The sequence below is a fragment of the Mesocricetus auratus genome, unplaced genomic scaffold, assembly GCF_017639785.1.
Source record: "Mesocricetus auratus isolate SY011 unplaced genomic scaffold, BCM_Maur_2.0 Super-Scaffold_100676, whole genome shotgun sequence".
Lineage (NCBI taxonomy): Eukaryota > Metazoa > Chordata > Mammalia > Rodentia > Cricetidae > Mesocricetus > Mesocricetus auratus.
The window spans coordinates 119,332,313-119,349,995 of record NW_024429266.1 but is presented as its reverse complement, the minus strand read 5'-3'; the positions used below and the strand labels follow the sequence as shown (position 1 = coordinate 119,349,995).

Below are 17,683 nucleotides of genomic sequence, written 5' to 3'. Positions count from 1 at the left end.
ACTTGTTTGTATTCCTACATTGGAGAGAGTCATTTCAAGGGCAGACAGGCAGCACCCAGGGTCCCAGTGCTCACCAGTAACATCTCTTCACCTACTGCTCTTGCTTTCTCTTATTCTTTCTGTAAATTTTTCCTTGTTCATAACCATGGTGAGTCAAAAGGCTCAGGAGTTGGCAAACTGGTTCCTACAACTTCTTTAGAAAAGCTGTATATACCATCTGTCTATTACGTCTATCACCTGTCTTCTCATCTATCTATCTATCTATCTATCTATCTATCTATCTATCTATCCATCTATCCTGTATCTGTCCATCTATTTATCCTTATTTAATGGATTTGTATTTGACATAATTTTTCACAACCTTGATCAAAACAGAAGTAGGAAGAGTTTAACTTTAACTGATGTAAAGTCCTCTTAGTATTTCCTAGATCCATCTAACTGGTGTTTTCTCTATTACATAATTTGTCATTTGGATAATTTCAATAATTCTCCAAGGCATTCACTCTGTGATTAAGTGCTTGTATTGTGTCTTTTTAAAAAATATATTCCATTTTTTATTATTATTTTCCCGTACTTCTATCTTTGTGGTTTTATGCCCTTGATTTTTCACAATTTATTTAAATTTTCTCTTTTGCCATGTCATGTATCCACAGGAGTCCACTTACTGGATTTCATATGCTCTTTGATATGTATGTATGTATGTATGTATGTATGTATGTATGTATGTATGTATGCATGTATGTATGCATCATCAGCAGTGGAGTTTGAAGTACTTCCTTGGACATTACTGACAGAAAGTATGCCTCTGGTGAGGCACTTTAGTTAGTGTGGTTTGAAGCTGTCTTTATTATCATCTTCCATGGTGCCTTGCTGCAAGGAGATTCTGACTTATGTGTATTATCACTGGTCTCCATAATTTTTGATGAGAAGTCTCTTGTCTTTCAAATCTTTGCTTTCCTACTCTTTCTCTGTATCTGTTTGAACATGTTGTCTTCCATTTGGTCTTTGTGACTTTGACCATGTCACTGGAGGTGTAGTATTCTTTCATTTGTTCTGTTGGTATTTGCTTGGCTTTTTTAATTTATAGGGGAAGTTATTCTTTCAAAATATTTTTCTTGCACAGGTCTCCCTGACCAATTCCTTCTCCCTCTGCATTCACATATAAATTTGGTCTTCAACATTGTTCTATGAGTTTCTGTATCTGATAATTTTTCATATGGCTTTTGAATTTGTTTCCCCTTTTAATATTATTGAACAATTTCTATTGATGGGTGGATGCATCTGTAATATGTAACACTTTCATGTTAAAGATCACCAAGTCTTTTTATCATTTCCAATCCAGTGTTTAAAAAATTTGGGGTAACAGGGTTTGACTATGTAGAATAGACTGGCCTCAAATAGACTGGCCTAGAATGATGGGATTATGGGCATGTACTACCTGCTCATCTTGCTGTTAAGATCATCCATTGAAGTGTGAATTAAAAAAATGATATCACTTTTTAAAATTTTTATGTATCATAATTTCTATTTTGCTTTTGAGATTTGCTATCACTTTTTCTTATTGTGAGTATATTTTCTTCTTCTAAAATTTAACATGGTTGTATTTGTTGGCTCCAATATCCAGAGTTTCTCAAGGCTTTTCTCTATTACTTATTTTTTATGAGTTTTGGCTATACATTTTTATTTCTTTGTATGTTTAATATATATTTATTGTACCTAGACATTGAGAGTTAGTTACTGTCTCAGGACAAAAGAAACTTTATGGAAAATCTGCCTATAATCTCAGGTGGAAGTCTTTTTTCTACTTTTTTCAGACTTTACTATTTCTTAGTTTTTCTCATGCATATATAGTTCAAATACTGAACATTGCTGTGGGTAGATTTCTTACCTAGAATTTGGGCATTTCCTAGTCTGGCCATCTCCCTTCTGGGATTCATGCCTCCTTCATTTTCAGAATCCTTCTGTCTTTACAGCAGACTTTGAGACATTGTCATTTGATTTCCTCCCTCCCTCCCTCCCTCCCTCCCTCCCTCTCTCCCTCCCTCCCTCCCTCCCTCCCTCCCTCCCTCCCTCCCTCTCTCCCTCCCTCCCTCCCTCCTTCCCTCCCTCCCTTCCTTCCTTCCTTTCTTGCTGACTTGCAACACAACTTTCTGGTTAAGCTTTGGAAGGGTGCCATATGAAGCCACCTCAGGCAGAAGGCTTCTGCTTTCATTGAAGAACCTGTCCCAGGCACCAATCTTTTCTCTCAAGCATTGTAACCACCAACTATTTGCCTGCTGACATTCTGTTTTCAGTGTCTTTGTGTAGAACCTTCAGAAATACTTTGGAAATTACAGTTATTTGGGGGGGTGACGTGACCTATAATCAGAAACAGAATCGACTTGTATCCTAGATCTGAATAGAATTTCACCCCTGGAGGACTGTTTTCCCAAGGCATGGAATTCCCTCACACATTTCACACAAATCACCTCCAGTGATTTTTGACTGTTTCTTTGCAGTCTATCTTTTAGTGGCAGATATTTCTTCTAAATAACCATATTTTAAAAAGCCAAATATCATGGTAATTTTTCCATGTTTATTTTCTAAAGTGTCAGGAAATGTGTGTCCTAATCAGCCTAATACTTATACGAGACTCATATTAAATCTAAGCCATTGATGTGTTGTGCTGTTTTAGTAAGCCATTTTCTTTAATCCCTTGATGGGTTCTTCCATTAGAATTGTCCACAGAACTTCTCTGACAATCTTTCTCTCATATAGAACCTACACAAACCCCATGGCTTCTGGAATATAGAAGATGCACATTCCCCATTTTAAATAGCATGCCTGTGTATTTTCTTCCTTATATTACCTTGTCATTCCAGAGTTAACTTTAGAGATGTTAAGCAAGGATACTGTATTTATAGCTTTGGTATCCATCACCTACAAGAAGTCACTTTGCTCAAAATCATGTACAAAGTAGCTCTGTTTTGCTAATATTCAGAATTTTGTGCAAGAGTAGTGGCACCTGAGCCTTAATGATTTATGAGATTATCATGTGCTCTCAAATATTTGTATGTAATGTGTGACTTTAATCAATTGGTTTTCATGGCTGTATGGTTGTCACCTGATTCTGGGATAGAGTCAGCTCGAAAGTTGACCAGACTAGGCATCCAGGATGGCTCATTCACATGGAAGTGCCCAAATGAAGCATCCCCATGCTTTGCGGGGTTCTCAGAAGAAGTGCTCCAAAAGCAGAAGTTCCAAGACCCAGGAAGCACCCAATGGATGAAGAATCAACAGGAAGTGTCCTGAAACTGCCCAACCACGGTCTCCTGGCCAGGGGAAGGATTCATGCACTAATTAAGATGAACTCATATTTGGAGTTTTGAATTTAAAAATTGCATGAATTTTTGTACATATATTTCAAAGTAATATATGATAATTTTTGCTTCATTAACTCAACCAATTTGACTCTGATCTCAGTCCTATTTTTCTTCAGTTGTTTTGAGATAGGATATCCTAGGCTGGTCTCAAACTTACCATCCTTCTACCTCAGCCTCCTGTGCACTGGGATTACAAACATGTGCTACCACAGGTTGGCAACAACACTAATTTTGGAAAGAAAATAGAGAGATAAAAGAAAATCCAACCTGTCCAGATTTCTCTTATTAAGCAAACTACCACTTTTCTCCCTTTAGTCTCTCATTTTTCCCGACTTCCCACATAGTCTTTCTGGAATAATTGGGATGGCTTATGTGATATAAGTAGACCTTCTAATTGAATGTCAAGGAAGGCATTTCCTATTGACAAGGGGACCTCCAGCTTCATTGAGAAGCATTCAATTAGATGGAAAACAGATGCTTATTTTTGTCTTATAAACCTCAATGCAGGTTATGTGGTAATTACTTGAAGAGCAGGATAACAATTTATGTAATCAGCAGGACCCTATAATTACTAATGCATAATTTCTAAACAGCATTTAGCAAAATGAGACCCATACATACACTTTGTAATGGAAAAGATGCGTTTGACACCACACTAAATTAAATTTAAAATTTGCATATTTTCTTCCAGGAAACACACTGGCTTCATCTGCTCTATTTTGCTTGACTAATCTCTGCCTGCTTCCAGCTCCACTGAAGGATCATGGCAGCTGTGAGAGCTGTGACTAAGGGGACAGGAAGGAGGAACAAAGCAGGGCTTTCTCTGTAGTCCAGAATGTGGAGCATTATCCCAGGAAGATGCCAGGAAGACTGCTTCCTGGCAATTTCTGTCCCCTGGGGGTCTGACACGGGGTCATACAAAATTTAGAGTGTAAATGTTGGTAGGAAATTTAAAAATTATTTGCACTTATTTCTTTATTACCTATGGAAAAACTGAGGCCTGCAAAATGGCATGACTAGGACAACACCCAGGATCAGACAGTAAGAGGAGGAAAGCACCCACTCAATCTCGGATACTATTTTTTTTTTTGGTTTTTACGAGACAGGGTTTCTCTGTATTGTTTTGGAGGCTGTCGGTCCAGCCTGGCCTTGAACTCACAGAGATCTGCCTGCCTCTGCCTCCCGAGTGCTGGGATTAAAGGCATGCGCCACCACCGCCCAGCCAATCTCGGATACTAAACCTCTTCTACTACATACATCTCACAGATACTGTTCGACAAGCCACACATAATAGTCACAGGGATGGGGAGTATTTTCCTGAAAGGTATTTTAAAATTTACATGTGCATTTACACTGCAGCTCAGACAATACAGAAACGTATAGGAATCTCATGGAGATAATGAATCTCCATGCATTTTAACTGAACTAAGTATGAGCTGTTTTATTTTCTCTTAACGATCATTAATAAAATCATCCATATCCATTATTGAATTCTTACCTACAATTCCTGAAATCAGGTTAAGAGGGTTGCCAGTGTCTTCTTCAAAGCTTTGGACCTAAGACATCAAAATGCATCAATTTCACTAGAAATATTTCCATAAAAGATTCACTTCGTTTAATCAATAAACAATGATTATCCGCCGATAAGCTCATAGAGGGAAAGCATGAGTGGATGAACTCAAGTAGGTAATAAGCTCCTGGGAGGAGGTGGTGGGAGATGTCTGCAAGAAAGACTCAAGAATTAGATTCAGGGGATGGCAGAGCACTCCTGAGTGGGAGAATCAAGGCTCCTTTCTGCAAGTTGTGCATTAGAACTTTCTTTTGCCATGGAAGGATATTAAAGATAATTGAGAAAGCTAGCTAATTATGGCCTTATAAGCTTATGCTCAGTAATTCAGATAACCCAGCTGCTGCATAGATAGCACTTAGACACACACACACAAAATACCCAAATTTATTTCTAACTTAAGAGAGCAGAGTTTGTTTTGAAATATTTTGGAAATTAATGGATAATATTCTACAAATGATGACAAAGCTATTGGTAAAACTGAGCAGTAACTATTAACTTTAAAAAGTAATACAGCTCACTGTAGAAATGTATCACCCAGAAAACTCTTTGAAAGGTGAAAACAGTTACTGTCGACATTTTGGAGTGTTTGTAAGGTTTATGTTTTGCAAACTTTTTCTGGATATAGTTGTGAAGTCAAAAGTTTTCATTCAAGAGTTTGTCAAGAGTTTGGATGAGTGGCATCTTATACTCAGAGTTGATTAGACTAACAGCAGTCCTCCTGTTGGTTTTGATAGCTCAACCAATGAGCATCATAACATTCCCAAATGAAACGAAGAAGCTCTCTTCACATACCACTATCACAAAGAAAGTTCACTTAGTACAATGTAAAACACGATGTTTTTAACTAGAAAACAAAAAAAGGAAGAAAATGGTGGGTGCAACAATTTAAAATAAATATCAGGTATATCCCTGAGTTTCCTACCACATACAAGTCATGAGTTTTAAGAAATCGGTAACAATAAAGAATAAAGAAGCAGTTGGCACCCAGCAAAGATGACAACATATAATAATGTCGTTTGCCTCACATGTGCTTTCTGTAATGTGTCCAGTCATGAAAGAAGGAAAGGTACAGATTATTGATCATGATCATAAAGAAGCATAATGAGTTTCACAAGTATTAAATTCACTTAATAATCTTGGTAGCTTAAAAAGAAAGGAGCTGACTCAACCCTGCTTAGTAGAAGTAAACACAGAATGTGTTGCTCTTTGCATTAGAAATCTGTGTGTAATTTTTGTTGGAATTATTGTTTTGAGATTCAAGCCAAATATAGCCAAAAGCAACATTCAGCCAGCCTGAAGGGAAGTGTTATAGATTGACTTCAAAGGAAACTTTGGCCAACTATAGTTAAAATTCTGCTGGCCATATACTTATGTATATTGCTATCATTTAAATGCCTCAAAAATCTGTCAATTTCACACATATTTTTATTTCTTATAATTAAATTTTTAGATTTGCCATTCAAAAATAGAAGTTAAGCCCAGCATTGGCTCCTGTTTAATATGAAGTTCCGTAGGCTGCATTTACTCTTTCTTATGGCACTGGGGGAAATAAGCATTTTCCCAGTGCTAATATAATATTTTCCAAAAACTTTTTTCTGATTTCAGGGGTGGGTTTCTTTCATATTGTTTTAGGGTCATTTCTGCTTTATATGCATATGAAGCACTTCACATATACAAGAAAATGCTGAAGCTGGATATGAAGGTCTACAAAACATTCTAGTTTTCTTTTTTCACATTTATTCAGCATGTTTCTCTTTGAGCGCATGTATGTATCTGTGTGTCCATGTGTCCATTTGTGGAGGACAAACTGCAAAGGTTAGTTCTCTCCTTCCACTCTGTGAATTCTGGGGGTCAACCTCAGGTCTCCAGGCTCAGTGGCAAGTACCTTTATCTGGGGAGCCACCTCACCTGCTCAGTATTATAGTTTTCTACGGACACCATCTTGGACTAATGTAGAGTACTTCAGTGATATTTAGCTCAGGAAATATTTAATGAGAGCATTACTTTACTGTTCAAGTAACCCTTATAAGTACACATTCACCTTATAATATTAAATTGAATTTGAAATAATGCATAAAATTGCAAAAGTAGAAGAAAACAGATGTCTGGTAAAGTGTTATCACTTGACAAAACAATGACATTGTACGAAAGTATTGTTTTAATCTTGTAAAGGTTTCTTGTAAGGATTTCTATAAGGTATATGTATGTATGCACACATAAATATGTACTTATGTAGATACTAGGTTCATTGGTCTCTATGTAATGAAACATTTACATTTTAGGTGGCAGATGGTTACTATAGGTATCCTCCCCTGACTAAAACCCAGTTTTCTTTAAAGGCATAGTTAAGCTTTACTATCAATAAGTTCCTTAGTCTTCTCAGCCACTTAGCTACTTAATAATATGTTTTGTTGCTTCTTGGTTATCACAAAATACGTTTGCAGAAGTATATAAGGACCCATCTGTGGACCTGCCTCTGTTTCTCTCTGGCATTGCTTTGTGTGCCTATCTCTGTTATCACTGCTTTCAAAGCAGATTCTGTTATGACACACACACCCCTTTCTTGAGGTTTCTTATACTGGGGCTCTGAGAACACAGAGTGAAAATTGTTGGGACAACTACCACTGAATGGGAGTAATTGAACTGACCTCTCAAAGAAGGTGAATTGTGGATAGAAATTAGGTAAATCACACTCAGATACTTAATAAAAAATGGAAGGGAAAGCAAAGTAAAAAAATGACTCTTAGATTCAGTTGTGAATAAGGGAAAAAAGGTAGGTAGGTGTGGTGTTTGGCCGAGAATGACCCCAAAACACATTTGTTTGAATTCTTAGTCTCCCCTTATTGGAACTGCTTGGGAAGGATTAGGAGTTACAGCTTTGTTAGAGGAGGTGGGTCACTGTGGACAAGCTTTGAGGTTTCAAAAGTTTAAGCCATTCCCAATTAGCTCTCTCTGCATAGGGCTTGTGGATCAGGTAAGCTCATGTACCACCTGCCTACTGGCATGCTTGCTCCTTCCTATGATTATGGGTTTGCCCTCTGAAGTCATAAGCTTCTAAATAAACCGGTTTTCCTATAAGTTGCCTTGGTCATGGTGTCTTAGCACAGCAAAAGGAAAGTAAGACAATCTGAGAAGGCTGGTCTCATGCCAGTTTAGTTCTTCATGAAGCAATGACAGTAACTTCAAGTGTCTCAGACTAAACCATATTTGGAACTGTAAGATAAAATAGCAAAAGATTTGGATATCAAGTGCATCAGTGGTGGCAGGAAGGTAAGAAGATATGCCGGCATAGGCCTTTTCCAACGGGAGGCTGAGAGTTTGGTACCAGTACTTACCTCTTCCATTTCAAAGGAGTCTGCTCCTTTACTCACAACGTGAGACAAGCTCTTGAGTTTGTCCATGTGAATCCATTTCTCCTTCCATGTTTTCCTCCTACCTGGCCCCTCAGACACACTGGTATGGGGATACTGTTTTGCCAGTATGGAAGAGCAAGGCCGCTGCTTGTCCTGAAGAGTTTGTGAAGGAAGACAAGGGGATAAGTCATTGCAGGCTTGGACAGAACTATGCTCTACTGAAGGAGGTACTTGTCTTCTTCCATAATGGCTAATGGAAGCCACTTGTCTTTCCAGTCTATTCTCCCACTGTTTGGTTGGCAGAATAGAGATTTCATCCTCTGTCTTGAATGCTTCTGACAGTGCTGGGTTACCATCCCTACTGCTGTTCTGTCTTGAAGTTCTCCTTTTAAATCGACTCATTCCTCTGTGATGCTCTTTAGCTCCATGTGATGTGGGACTTTGCACATCCTGTCTTCCATCTTGCTTTTCATTTTGGCTCTGGGGGGTGTTAATATCATTCAACAAGGATGAGAAGGCATTGGTCACATGATCCAGGATTTCCAACTGTCGGAACCGGCCTGAAGAACATAGGAACACAAAAGTTTTAGTGAGGTTTCTTTTTCTATGATATTACTATAAAGCAGTAGAGACTGGTCCTGCTAAACAATAATCTCAGGCTCTCTATGACTCGGAGCACCAACGGGATATCTGAGAGGAGTTTTGGTGAGGACCCAGTGATGATGGTGTACCAGAAACCAGAGGCCTAGAACCAGACCAATGGCTCATTGCAATGATTATTTTGCTGGTGGGGCTGATTGCACAAAAGGAGTATCTTCCATGACACACTGCAGCTTCAGATGCCACTAGGATGAATGAAGAGGTGTTGAAAAGATGGAGGAACTAGGTGGGTTCTTTGCTTTGTTTTTAATTAATTTTGGGGGGCATAATGCAGAGGTGAAGGGCAAATATGGAGGAGTTGGGAAGTAAAGGAGATTGGGGTGCATTATGCGAAATTTCCAAAGAATCAATAAAGAATTATGTTTAAACTTTTTTTAAAGTTATTAAAAAGGATTATATTGTTTTCAATCATTCAGGAAGCAAACAATGTTTAATGAGGAATCCCATTTGCTTTCATACCTAATCATATTCTAAATTTGTTAGTCTTTCTTCATAATATAGCTACAATATTTTAATAATCCAGCAATATATGAAAGTATTGGCCAAATTATCACTATAGAGGGACCTCAAGAAGTAACAGACAATTTAGGTATATGATGTCAGTTTGTAAAACACAGTGAATTTTAAAATTTTGGTATATTGATATAATAAAACCATGGTGATGGAAAAGCAAGGAGTTTTGTTTTGTAGTACAGCTTTATCAAAACCCTGATGAAAACTTAAAAATTAAAGGGCTCAACAATGCTAAAAGCTCATATAGCTGGGCAAAGACACTCCATTAGTCATATTTTCTTCCATGATGACCAAATACTTGAGAGACAAACTTGAAGAACAAGGAAGAAAGGTGATTGATTTTCATTCGTGTTTTCAGAGGATCCAGTTGATCACAGTGAGGAAGATGTGGCAGAGTATGACAGTTTACCTCGTGATAGCCGATAAAGGGAGGAGAGAGACCATGCATGCCTGAGTTAGTGTGATTTTTTTCCATATTTTAAAATTGATTTAGCTCTTTCACTATTCCACTTAATAGTATATTTAATGCATTCTGGTTACTTTCTCCCTCTGGACTCTGGTTACTCCCACTTTTACCTTTTTCTCATTCTTATCAACTATCCCTTGGCCCATCTCTACCAGCCCCTTCCCCAAGACTCGTAACTCTTGGTTTGCTTAGATTAACTAGGGCATGTATGTGAGCATTGGAAGGGAGCCTTGAGGAGTCGCCAGGGGCTATGCAACTGAAGGCATTCCCTCTTCCTGAATAGATCAGTAGCAAAGCGTAGGTCCTTTGAACCTCTCTTCCATCCACACCTGAATGCTCATGGGTTCATTCTTATGCAGACCCAGCCAGGGCAGGCATCTTAAGCAGTTACAAGTTCAAGGCTACAATGACCCTGCATTGTTCAAGAGATGGCATTTTGCAGGCTCTCTCCCTATTTTCCCTCTCTTACAGTATTTCCATACTCTCTTGGGTAATGTTCCATGAGCTTCATAGAAAATGTTATGAGTATTTTATTCAGAGCTGAGCATTTATTCTCAGCACCCTGTGCAGCCAAGATTTTTTCTGTATTCATTACCACTCTCTAGAAAGCAAGGTTTCTCTACTGAAGGCTGGGAGTAAGATTCACTGATGAGTATAAACATGAATATCTGGAAGTTATTTTACTCTCTGTATTCTATTTAAGCACCAAGACTGTGGGATGATGCTACTCACATTCAGCATAGTCTCCCCACCACTTTCATAGTTATTCCTCGCTGGAAGCATACAGACATACCCAGAAGTATGCTTTGCTGAGTTCTTGTTTCTCAATGTAGTTAAATTAACAATCAAAGTTAACCACCACAAGTCCATCCCTTGTTAACTTGACACCCAAAATACCTCCCATTAGATTATAGCATTCCACTTCTGACTGTCAAAAGACTCATGAATGACTCGTGTAAAAATGTGTCTGTTCATCTCCAGGAGTTTTTATACTCTTAACTGTGTGGGCAGCTCAAAACTGCCAGTTCAAAGTCTCCTCTGAATAGTGAGACTGTGTAAAATCAAAATTTGATTATATACCTCTGAAACATGGTGAACTAGAATAAATATTCCTATTTCTAAGGGGAGAGATGGAATTATAGAAGAAACGAATGGGGACAAAACAAGTCTGAAGCCCAACAAGACAGACATTAAACCTGTGGCTCCATGTCCACCATCCAGGGCACAGACTGACATTCTGTGAACCCCAGTGAACTGGTAATGTGTGACTGCTTTGGCTTCATTTTTTCTAGACCATGTGGTTCCTCTCTTGATCTGGCTCTGCTCATTTCCATGGCAGATGTTCCATATTGCTGGGATTTCTAACTTCCGGGGTTCACTTTTCTGTCTTTGGCTTCCCTCTCATAGCTACATACAAATACTGTCATCTCAGGAACTACATCTAGAGAGTGTAACTTCAAACCACCTGACACCCCAGGCTTTACTTGGATTTTTACATACTGCGTGCTTACAGACCAGCATCATGAACTGGGTGAGGTGGCATACACCTTTAACTGCAACACTTATGAGGCAGAGGCAGGCAGATCTCTGCATTTGAGGTCAGCTTGGTCTACACAGTGAGTTCCAGGACAGCCAGAACTATATAGTGAGACCCTGTCTCAAAACAAACAAACAGCATCATATTGATAAAGACAAGGTCTACTGATATCTCAAGCAGCAGCTAGATCTGCTTGAACTCAAGACACCTATGAGTGCCCAGATTACTTTCCTAAGTAATTTTGTGTGAGCATGTTCCCCAAAACTCTTCTCCTAGTCTTTAAAATAAATTCAAATATTTCTAATAAGCCTGTGATTAATGATTCCTCAACAAATTCATTTATATCTTTTGTATGTGTATGAACATGCTTTTTCATATGCATGTTCTCATGTGTGCATTCAGGTGCATATGCACACAGGTTTATGTGTATGTGGTAGCTTATTGTTGATATAAAATACCTTTCTTGATCACTTTCTCTCCAATACATTGGTGTAGGGTTCTTTGCTGAACCTGGAAGTCACTATTTGGATGTGTGTATCTACCCAGCTTGCTGCAAGGCATCATATTTCTGCTTTCTGAGGCTGGAATTATAGACATTCTGTCATGCCTACTTGACATTTACATGGCAACCACTTTAACCTGTAAGGTGTCTCTCCAGCTCTCACCCAGACTTTTTCCATGAGTTTTGGGGATCCAACCTCCAGGCAACACACTTTCCTAGAAAGTGCTTTACCCTCATCTCTGGGCCAGGTTTAAGGTGCCTTTAATATGTATTTTCTACTATTTTGATGCAAAGTACTTGGTTTCTTCTAACAGCCTTGGCTTGTCTCAGCAGTCATGATCACCAGGCCATGTGTTTTTCTGATCAAATTAACTTTTCAAATGCTTTCTATTAACATTTTGCTCCGTTTTTATAATAAATTATGCTAGAAGCAAGTAACAACAACCATAGTACAGCATCATATTGCTCTACTTTGAAATTTCCTCTACCATGCTATTTAGTCCATCATCGGTTACTTCAGCCTCTCTTCAAATCTCTTGGAACAAAGTGTATAAAAGTTTTGCCATTATACTGTAGAAATGGCAGTCCATTGAGCATTCCCTGAACATACTCTGTGCTCATCCATTTGTTTGTTTTTTTAATCTTAAAGGAGACACTATCAGCCAATCATCCTACTGCTTCTAAAGACCTGGTGGATTTTTCACAGAGGGCAGTGAAATTCTTTTAAGACCTTTAGAGGGATTCTAGGGTTTGGGATGTTTCCAGATAATTCTGATTGCATTGGCCCCCTTTGTTAAGCTTGTATGAACTATCATCTATTTGATGAGCTTAGGGACACAACTGCTTTTATGATTGCCTTCTGTCCATCTCATAGCAAGTTTTTGTACCTAGACTAAGACAAAACCTACCAATTTAACTGGTTCAGTCTAGTCAGAGAACAACTGTCTGGAGCATGTGTGAGTGTTTTGTGTCAGCCTGTGGTCAGGTTAAATAACTGATTCTTACCCTGGGTCTGAATCTTCTGCATCAACTTTGAATGAGGCATTCTTTTCAATTCTGTCTTGAGCAGCCAGCTAACTTACCTCTTGCTTAGTTTACACTTGACTTCCTTAGCTTAGCACTGAAGAAAAAGTGCACTTGTGTTATGCAGGAGAAATAAAAGCGAGGCAGCCACACCAGGACCAAAGGCCCAGCCTTGTCTCCTCTATAACCAATGTTTCAATTTCATTTGTGAAATGTTTGCCTTATAGATGAACTAAAACACTACATAAATATCATTAAGTCAGGATATTTTCTAGAAATAGAAATTTGGTCAAAGAACTGCCACTTCTGGAAGGAGGATAACCGTAGTAACTCCTTTTAGAAGTAAAAAGAATGTACCAAAACAACTTCAGGATTACATACTTTAAAAAAAACTCACTGCTGAGATTTGTGAACCATTTCAGAGTATGTGTGTGTGAGTGTGTGTGTGTGTGTGTGAGAGAGAGAGAGAGAAGAAGAAGAAGAAGAAGAAGAAGAAGAAGAAGAAGAAGAAGAAGAAGGAGGAGGAGGAGGAGGAGGAGGAAGAGGAGGAGGAGGAGGAGGAGGAGGAACTAAACTGAGATATCCAGGAGAAGTCTCTTCCTGATTATTGAAAAAATTTTTCCTCTTTGTTGACTTACTTCAGAAGCAGAATTTTGCTATTTTTCCCATAAAAATTTTCTCAAACTCTGTCATATGTTTCATGGAAGTATCCCATGTTAATCCAAGAGGGGTTCCAGATTTAAGTGAGTTAGAACATGTTATCTAGCTTACCACTAGGAGACTGATGACTGTCCATCAACCTGGTGGTAAATAAAGTGTTTAAGCTACAAGGTTTCTTTCTCCTAAGGTATTTGCTCATGTGCCAGTTCTTCAGGAGGATCTGCTGTTATTCCACTGACCTTGGGCTGGGGAAACATGGCAAGTACAAACTGTCTGTAAGGACTAAGTATAGTTAACTCACACTTCAGCCCAAGTGAGTAGCTACCATCTGCATCTAAAGGCATAGGCAGTAGTAGTCTAAGCAGCCTCTGGTGGAGAAGGTTTCACTTAAGGCTTCATGATGAGCAGGCTGATCTGTCCCCTGGGGTGTAGCTAGAGGAGATATTGGAGTACCAGTGAGATTTTTTTCACCTTTGGACTTACACAAGATTTCACATTCCACTGCCTTGGAGTTTATGACTTGTTTTGACCAAAGATGTCTGAGAAGACCTGTGTTGAGTATACATTCCCATTCCCATCTATACTCTGTTATTACAACTAGTGATGCTCCAGATTGTAGTAGGGGCAGGGCAAATCCTTCAGTGACACTGGAGCAAATCAGTTTTCCTTTCAAATATACATACCAAACCATGGTAGACATAAAGAGAGATCAAGAGGTCAGTATTTTCTGTTTTAAGCCACTTGGTGTAGCCTATCCTGTCAAATACTGTGGCCCTTCCCGGTACTCAGTGCCAGGCACTGAGATACGGCGCCCACAGGCTCCTACTTACCATACAAATCAGGGTTCTCCAAGTCCATCCTCTGCTTCTGTGCTTCAAGAAAGACACGGATGTTAATTCCTCTGGCTGCCGAGCTGCAACCAAGGAATCTGTCTGGGATTTGTGTGCAGATATCTGGCTCATCAGCACCAAACCCTAGATCCAAGAGAATCTCCACTGGATCTTTTTCCCAAAATTGCAGCCATTCAGGAATGCTGAGATAAAACATAAGAATATCTTTATCTATGAGAGACCTTATAACAAGAAGCCATTTTTTCTACTCACCCAGTCTTCCCAAATTTGACTGGAAGAGGATCTTGAACAGACAAACAGATGGCAAGTTCACAAGAACTCACCCAGCTCACTTAAAAGACAGTCAGCCACTCCACCTAGGGACACTTGTCGGGGTTTTACAAACAAAACCATGAGTCTTTCCATCTGGCTTCCCTTTCCCAGTGGGCAAGTATTAAATTGGACAGGGCAGGAAGACTGTGGAGTGGAAGTCATAGGTAGTGCACTGACAATTACCTCGAAACAATACAAAAGAGGAAATAGAAAGCAACAATTAAAATCAGAATGGAAACTCAAAGAAGAGTATTTTTTAAAGCATCAGTCTGTAGACGGAGTTTCTGTCCTTCCTGGTCCCACAGCCGCTTAGTCCCAAATAAACACACTGAGGTTTATATTATAAACTGGCCAATGGCTTGGGCTTCTTATTGGCTAGCTCTCTCTTAATTATTAACCACTTTTTACTAAGCCATGTATTGCCACGAGGTTGTGGCTTACCCGTAATGCTCGACATGTTACTCCTTTAGCAGCTCTGTGACGTCTCCCTCTGGAGACTGCTTTTCTGCCTTTCCCCTTCCCAGAACTCTCCCAGTCTGGTAGCCCTGCCTATACTTCCTGCCTGACTAATGGTCATTCAGAGTTTATTCATCAACCAAGAAGAGAAACATATTCACAGCATGAAGAAGGCCATTCCCCATCATCAGTTTGGGGCATCCTTAGCTGTCAAAGATATTACTGAATGTACACTATAGGATCAATGTTTCCAAATAACACTTTCAAGTCCCTAGGTAGAATTAGAATATGTTCTGGTGTTTGCTTGTTTGTTTGTATTTCTGTCTTGATTTGACTGAGAAACGAGAAATCCTTTTGTCAAAATGTTCTTGTCTGTGTTGGCACAGAAACTAAGAATGAATTATCTAGGAGTTTGATGTATACCGACTCACTCTCACTCAAAAATTTCTGATGTCTGAACTTTCAAATGTCATGGACTCCATGGGTACTGGAATATCTCATAAGGCTGTAGCAGGCTTTCTTGCCTCGTCATTAAGGTTTCTGATCGCTTTACTTCTGATGCTACTCTCATGAGCTTATTTGAGACACTTTAGATAATGCTCTCTCCAGAGCTTCAGTCTCATCAGTCCCGTGGGCAAGCCCTCTTCCCTGATCACACCAGTATCATGTTCACAATTTCTGATGTCACTTGCAGATTTGTTGATTCACTTCTGAGCCAATCAGGGAAGTAAAGCAGATTAGGCCCCTCATTGAGGGATCTAAATGCCTTGGTTGGGATACCTTAATCATTAAAATGATCTTGAAAGTTGCAGTGACAATCAGTTGATTGTATGCCATGAGCAAAATGGTATAAAGAAGGCTCAAAAAAGAAATGAGTTTGGAGAAAGTTCTAAATTCCACATGAAATTTTAATTTATTGCCTATTGATGTGACTGTATAAATCTTTATTCAGTCCATTTTTACTAATCTTTATAGAACATCTGTGGTGTTGTAAGTTCTGAGGCTATGACACAAAGTTAACGAAGACTGAATTCCAAAGGGTACAATGTCATGACCACAAATATGATTATTGACTGACTTGTCATTCAACATATTATAAAATCATGACAAAATATTATTAGTTTGTAACACATGTAACTGCACAAGAAATAAATAGAATGAATTCACCTTTTATAAGGCAAAATATTGCATGTAACCCCTTCCCACTAAGTCTATAGGTCTTTCCAGATCTTTTTCTCTGTGTGTATACACAGTTGTAAAATTTAACTGCCTGGCTAGTCAATAATAATGTGGTCTCCATACCTTTATGCAGCTTGCAGCTTTACCTTAAAATATGACCCAATGATAATTCTAACAGGCAAAACTGCATTCTATATACATCTTGTTTTGTCAATCAATGAAATTCCAGCAAGTGTATCGTCTAACCATTTGCTGGATATTTCCTAGTGACACATACTTAACCTCCTTTCCAATTTCACTGCCTCTTTTGATATGTTCACCCTCTCCTTCATTAACTGAACCAATATCTCTCAAGTACAGATTTATAATTCCATGAATCCAATTGTTGAGCAGAATCATGTATCTGGATGAAAGTGCCAGGAATACACATACCTTTGTGGTACACCTGTGGAGGAATAGCAAGAGTTGAAACTAGTCCCTCTGGACAAGGTAGGTGTCTCTGAAAACTGGTGCAGAGATCTAGAATGTAAGGGGAACAAAGATGGGTCACATTAACTTAGATTCTCCTCAAAGGTCCTTGAGAGGATTTGCATTCCAGAGCAAGCATTTGTGTTTCCTCTTGTTTCTAATAAGCCCACAGTGGCCACGCCTTGGAAGGAGGCAGTGTGTGCAACAGAGGGGTACTCTTCCTTTCCAAGCATTGTTATAGAAGGTGTGAGAATTTAAGTGTTAGGTGCCTGAAAGTGCTTATTATAAAGGTGACAGAATGTCTCACTCTTGACAGATGGTAAATCATTGGGGGACCTTTCGGAAACACAGTTTTACTAGGTTCCAACTTGAGGGAAGAAGTTAATATTGTGTGATGAAAGACATGTAGCACACAACCACTGGAGGTACTCCGTGTAATTTCTCACAATGAAGAAGGGTTTCAGAGCTCATGGCTAGCAGTCTAAACCTGTGTCCCTAGAGCTCCTGTGACCAACCCTATGCAATAGTAATGAAGTCCCTTACTATGCAAAACAAGGAGAATCACCATATCTGGTACTCCTGTATTATAAAACATTTTAAAGCATTTCTGAAGAAAATTGAACTGTATTATAATACGGTTCTGTTTTTATGTAGCTCAGGTATATCATGGATCATATTAGACAGTTGGCATACAATTAAAATTTATCAAACAACACTCTGCAGATGTCAATGTTCCCAAAGAGACGAGGTTACTAAACTTGAGTTGCTAAA

At 38.9% G+C, this 17,683-nt stretch overlaps 1 protein-coding gene across 3 annotated transcripts in view; it reads right to left on the bottom strand.

The window, feature by feature from the left end:
* The window catches only part of Itprid1 (ITPR interacting domain containing 1), a 144,201-nt gene that overhangs the window by 67,089 nt on the left and 59,429 nt on the right, over positions 1–17,683 (bottom strand). For all 3 annotated transcript variants that reach the window (XM_040739149.1, XM_040739151.1, XM_040739152.1), the window contains 4 exons: positions 16,877–16,963; positions 14,477–14,679; positions 8,268–8,845; positions 4,861–4,918 (listed from right to left, as the gene is read on the bottom strand). In XM_040739149.1, coding sequence (XP_040595083.1) covers positions 4,861–4,918; positions 8,268–8,845; positions 14,477–14,679; positions 16,877–16,963 — 926 coding nt within the window. The remainder of the gene's footprint in view (positions 1–4,860; positions 4,919–8,267; positions 8,846–14,476; positions 14,680–16,876; positions 16,964–17,683) is intronic.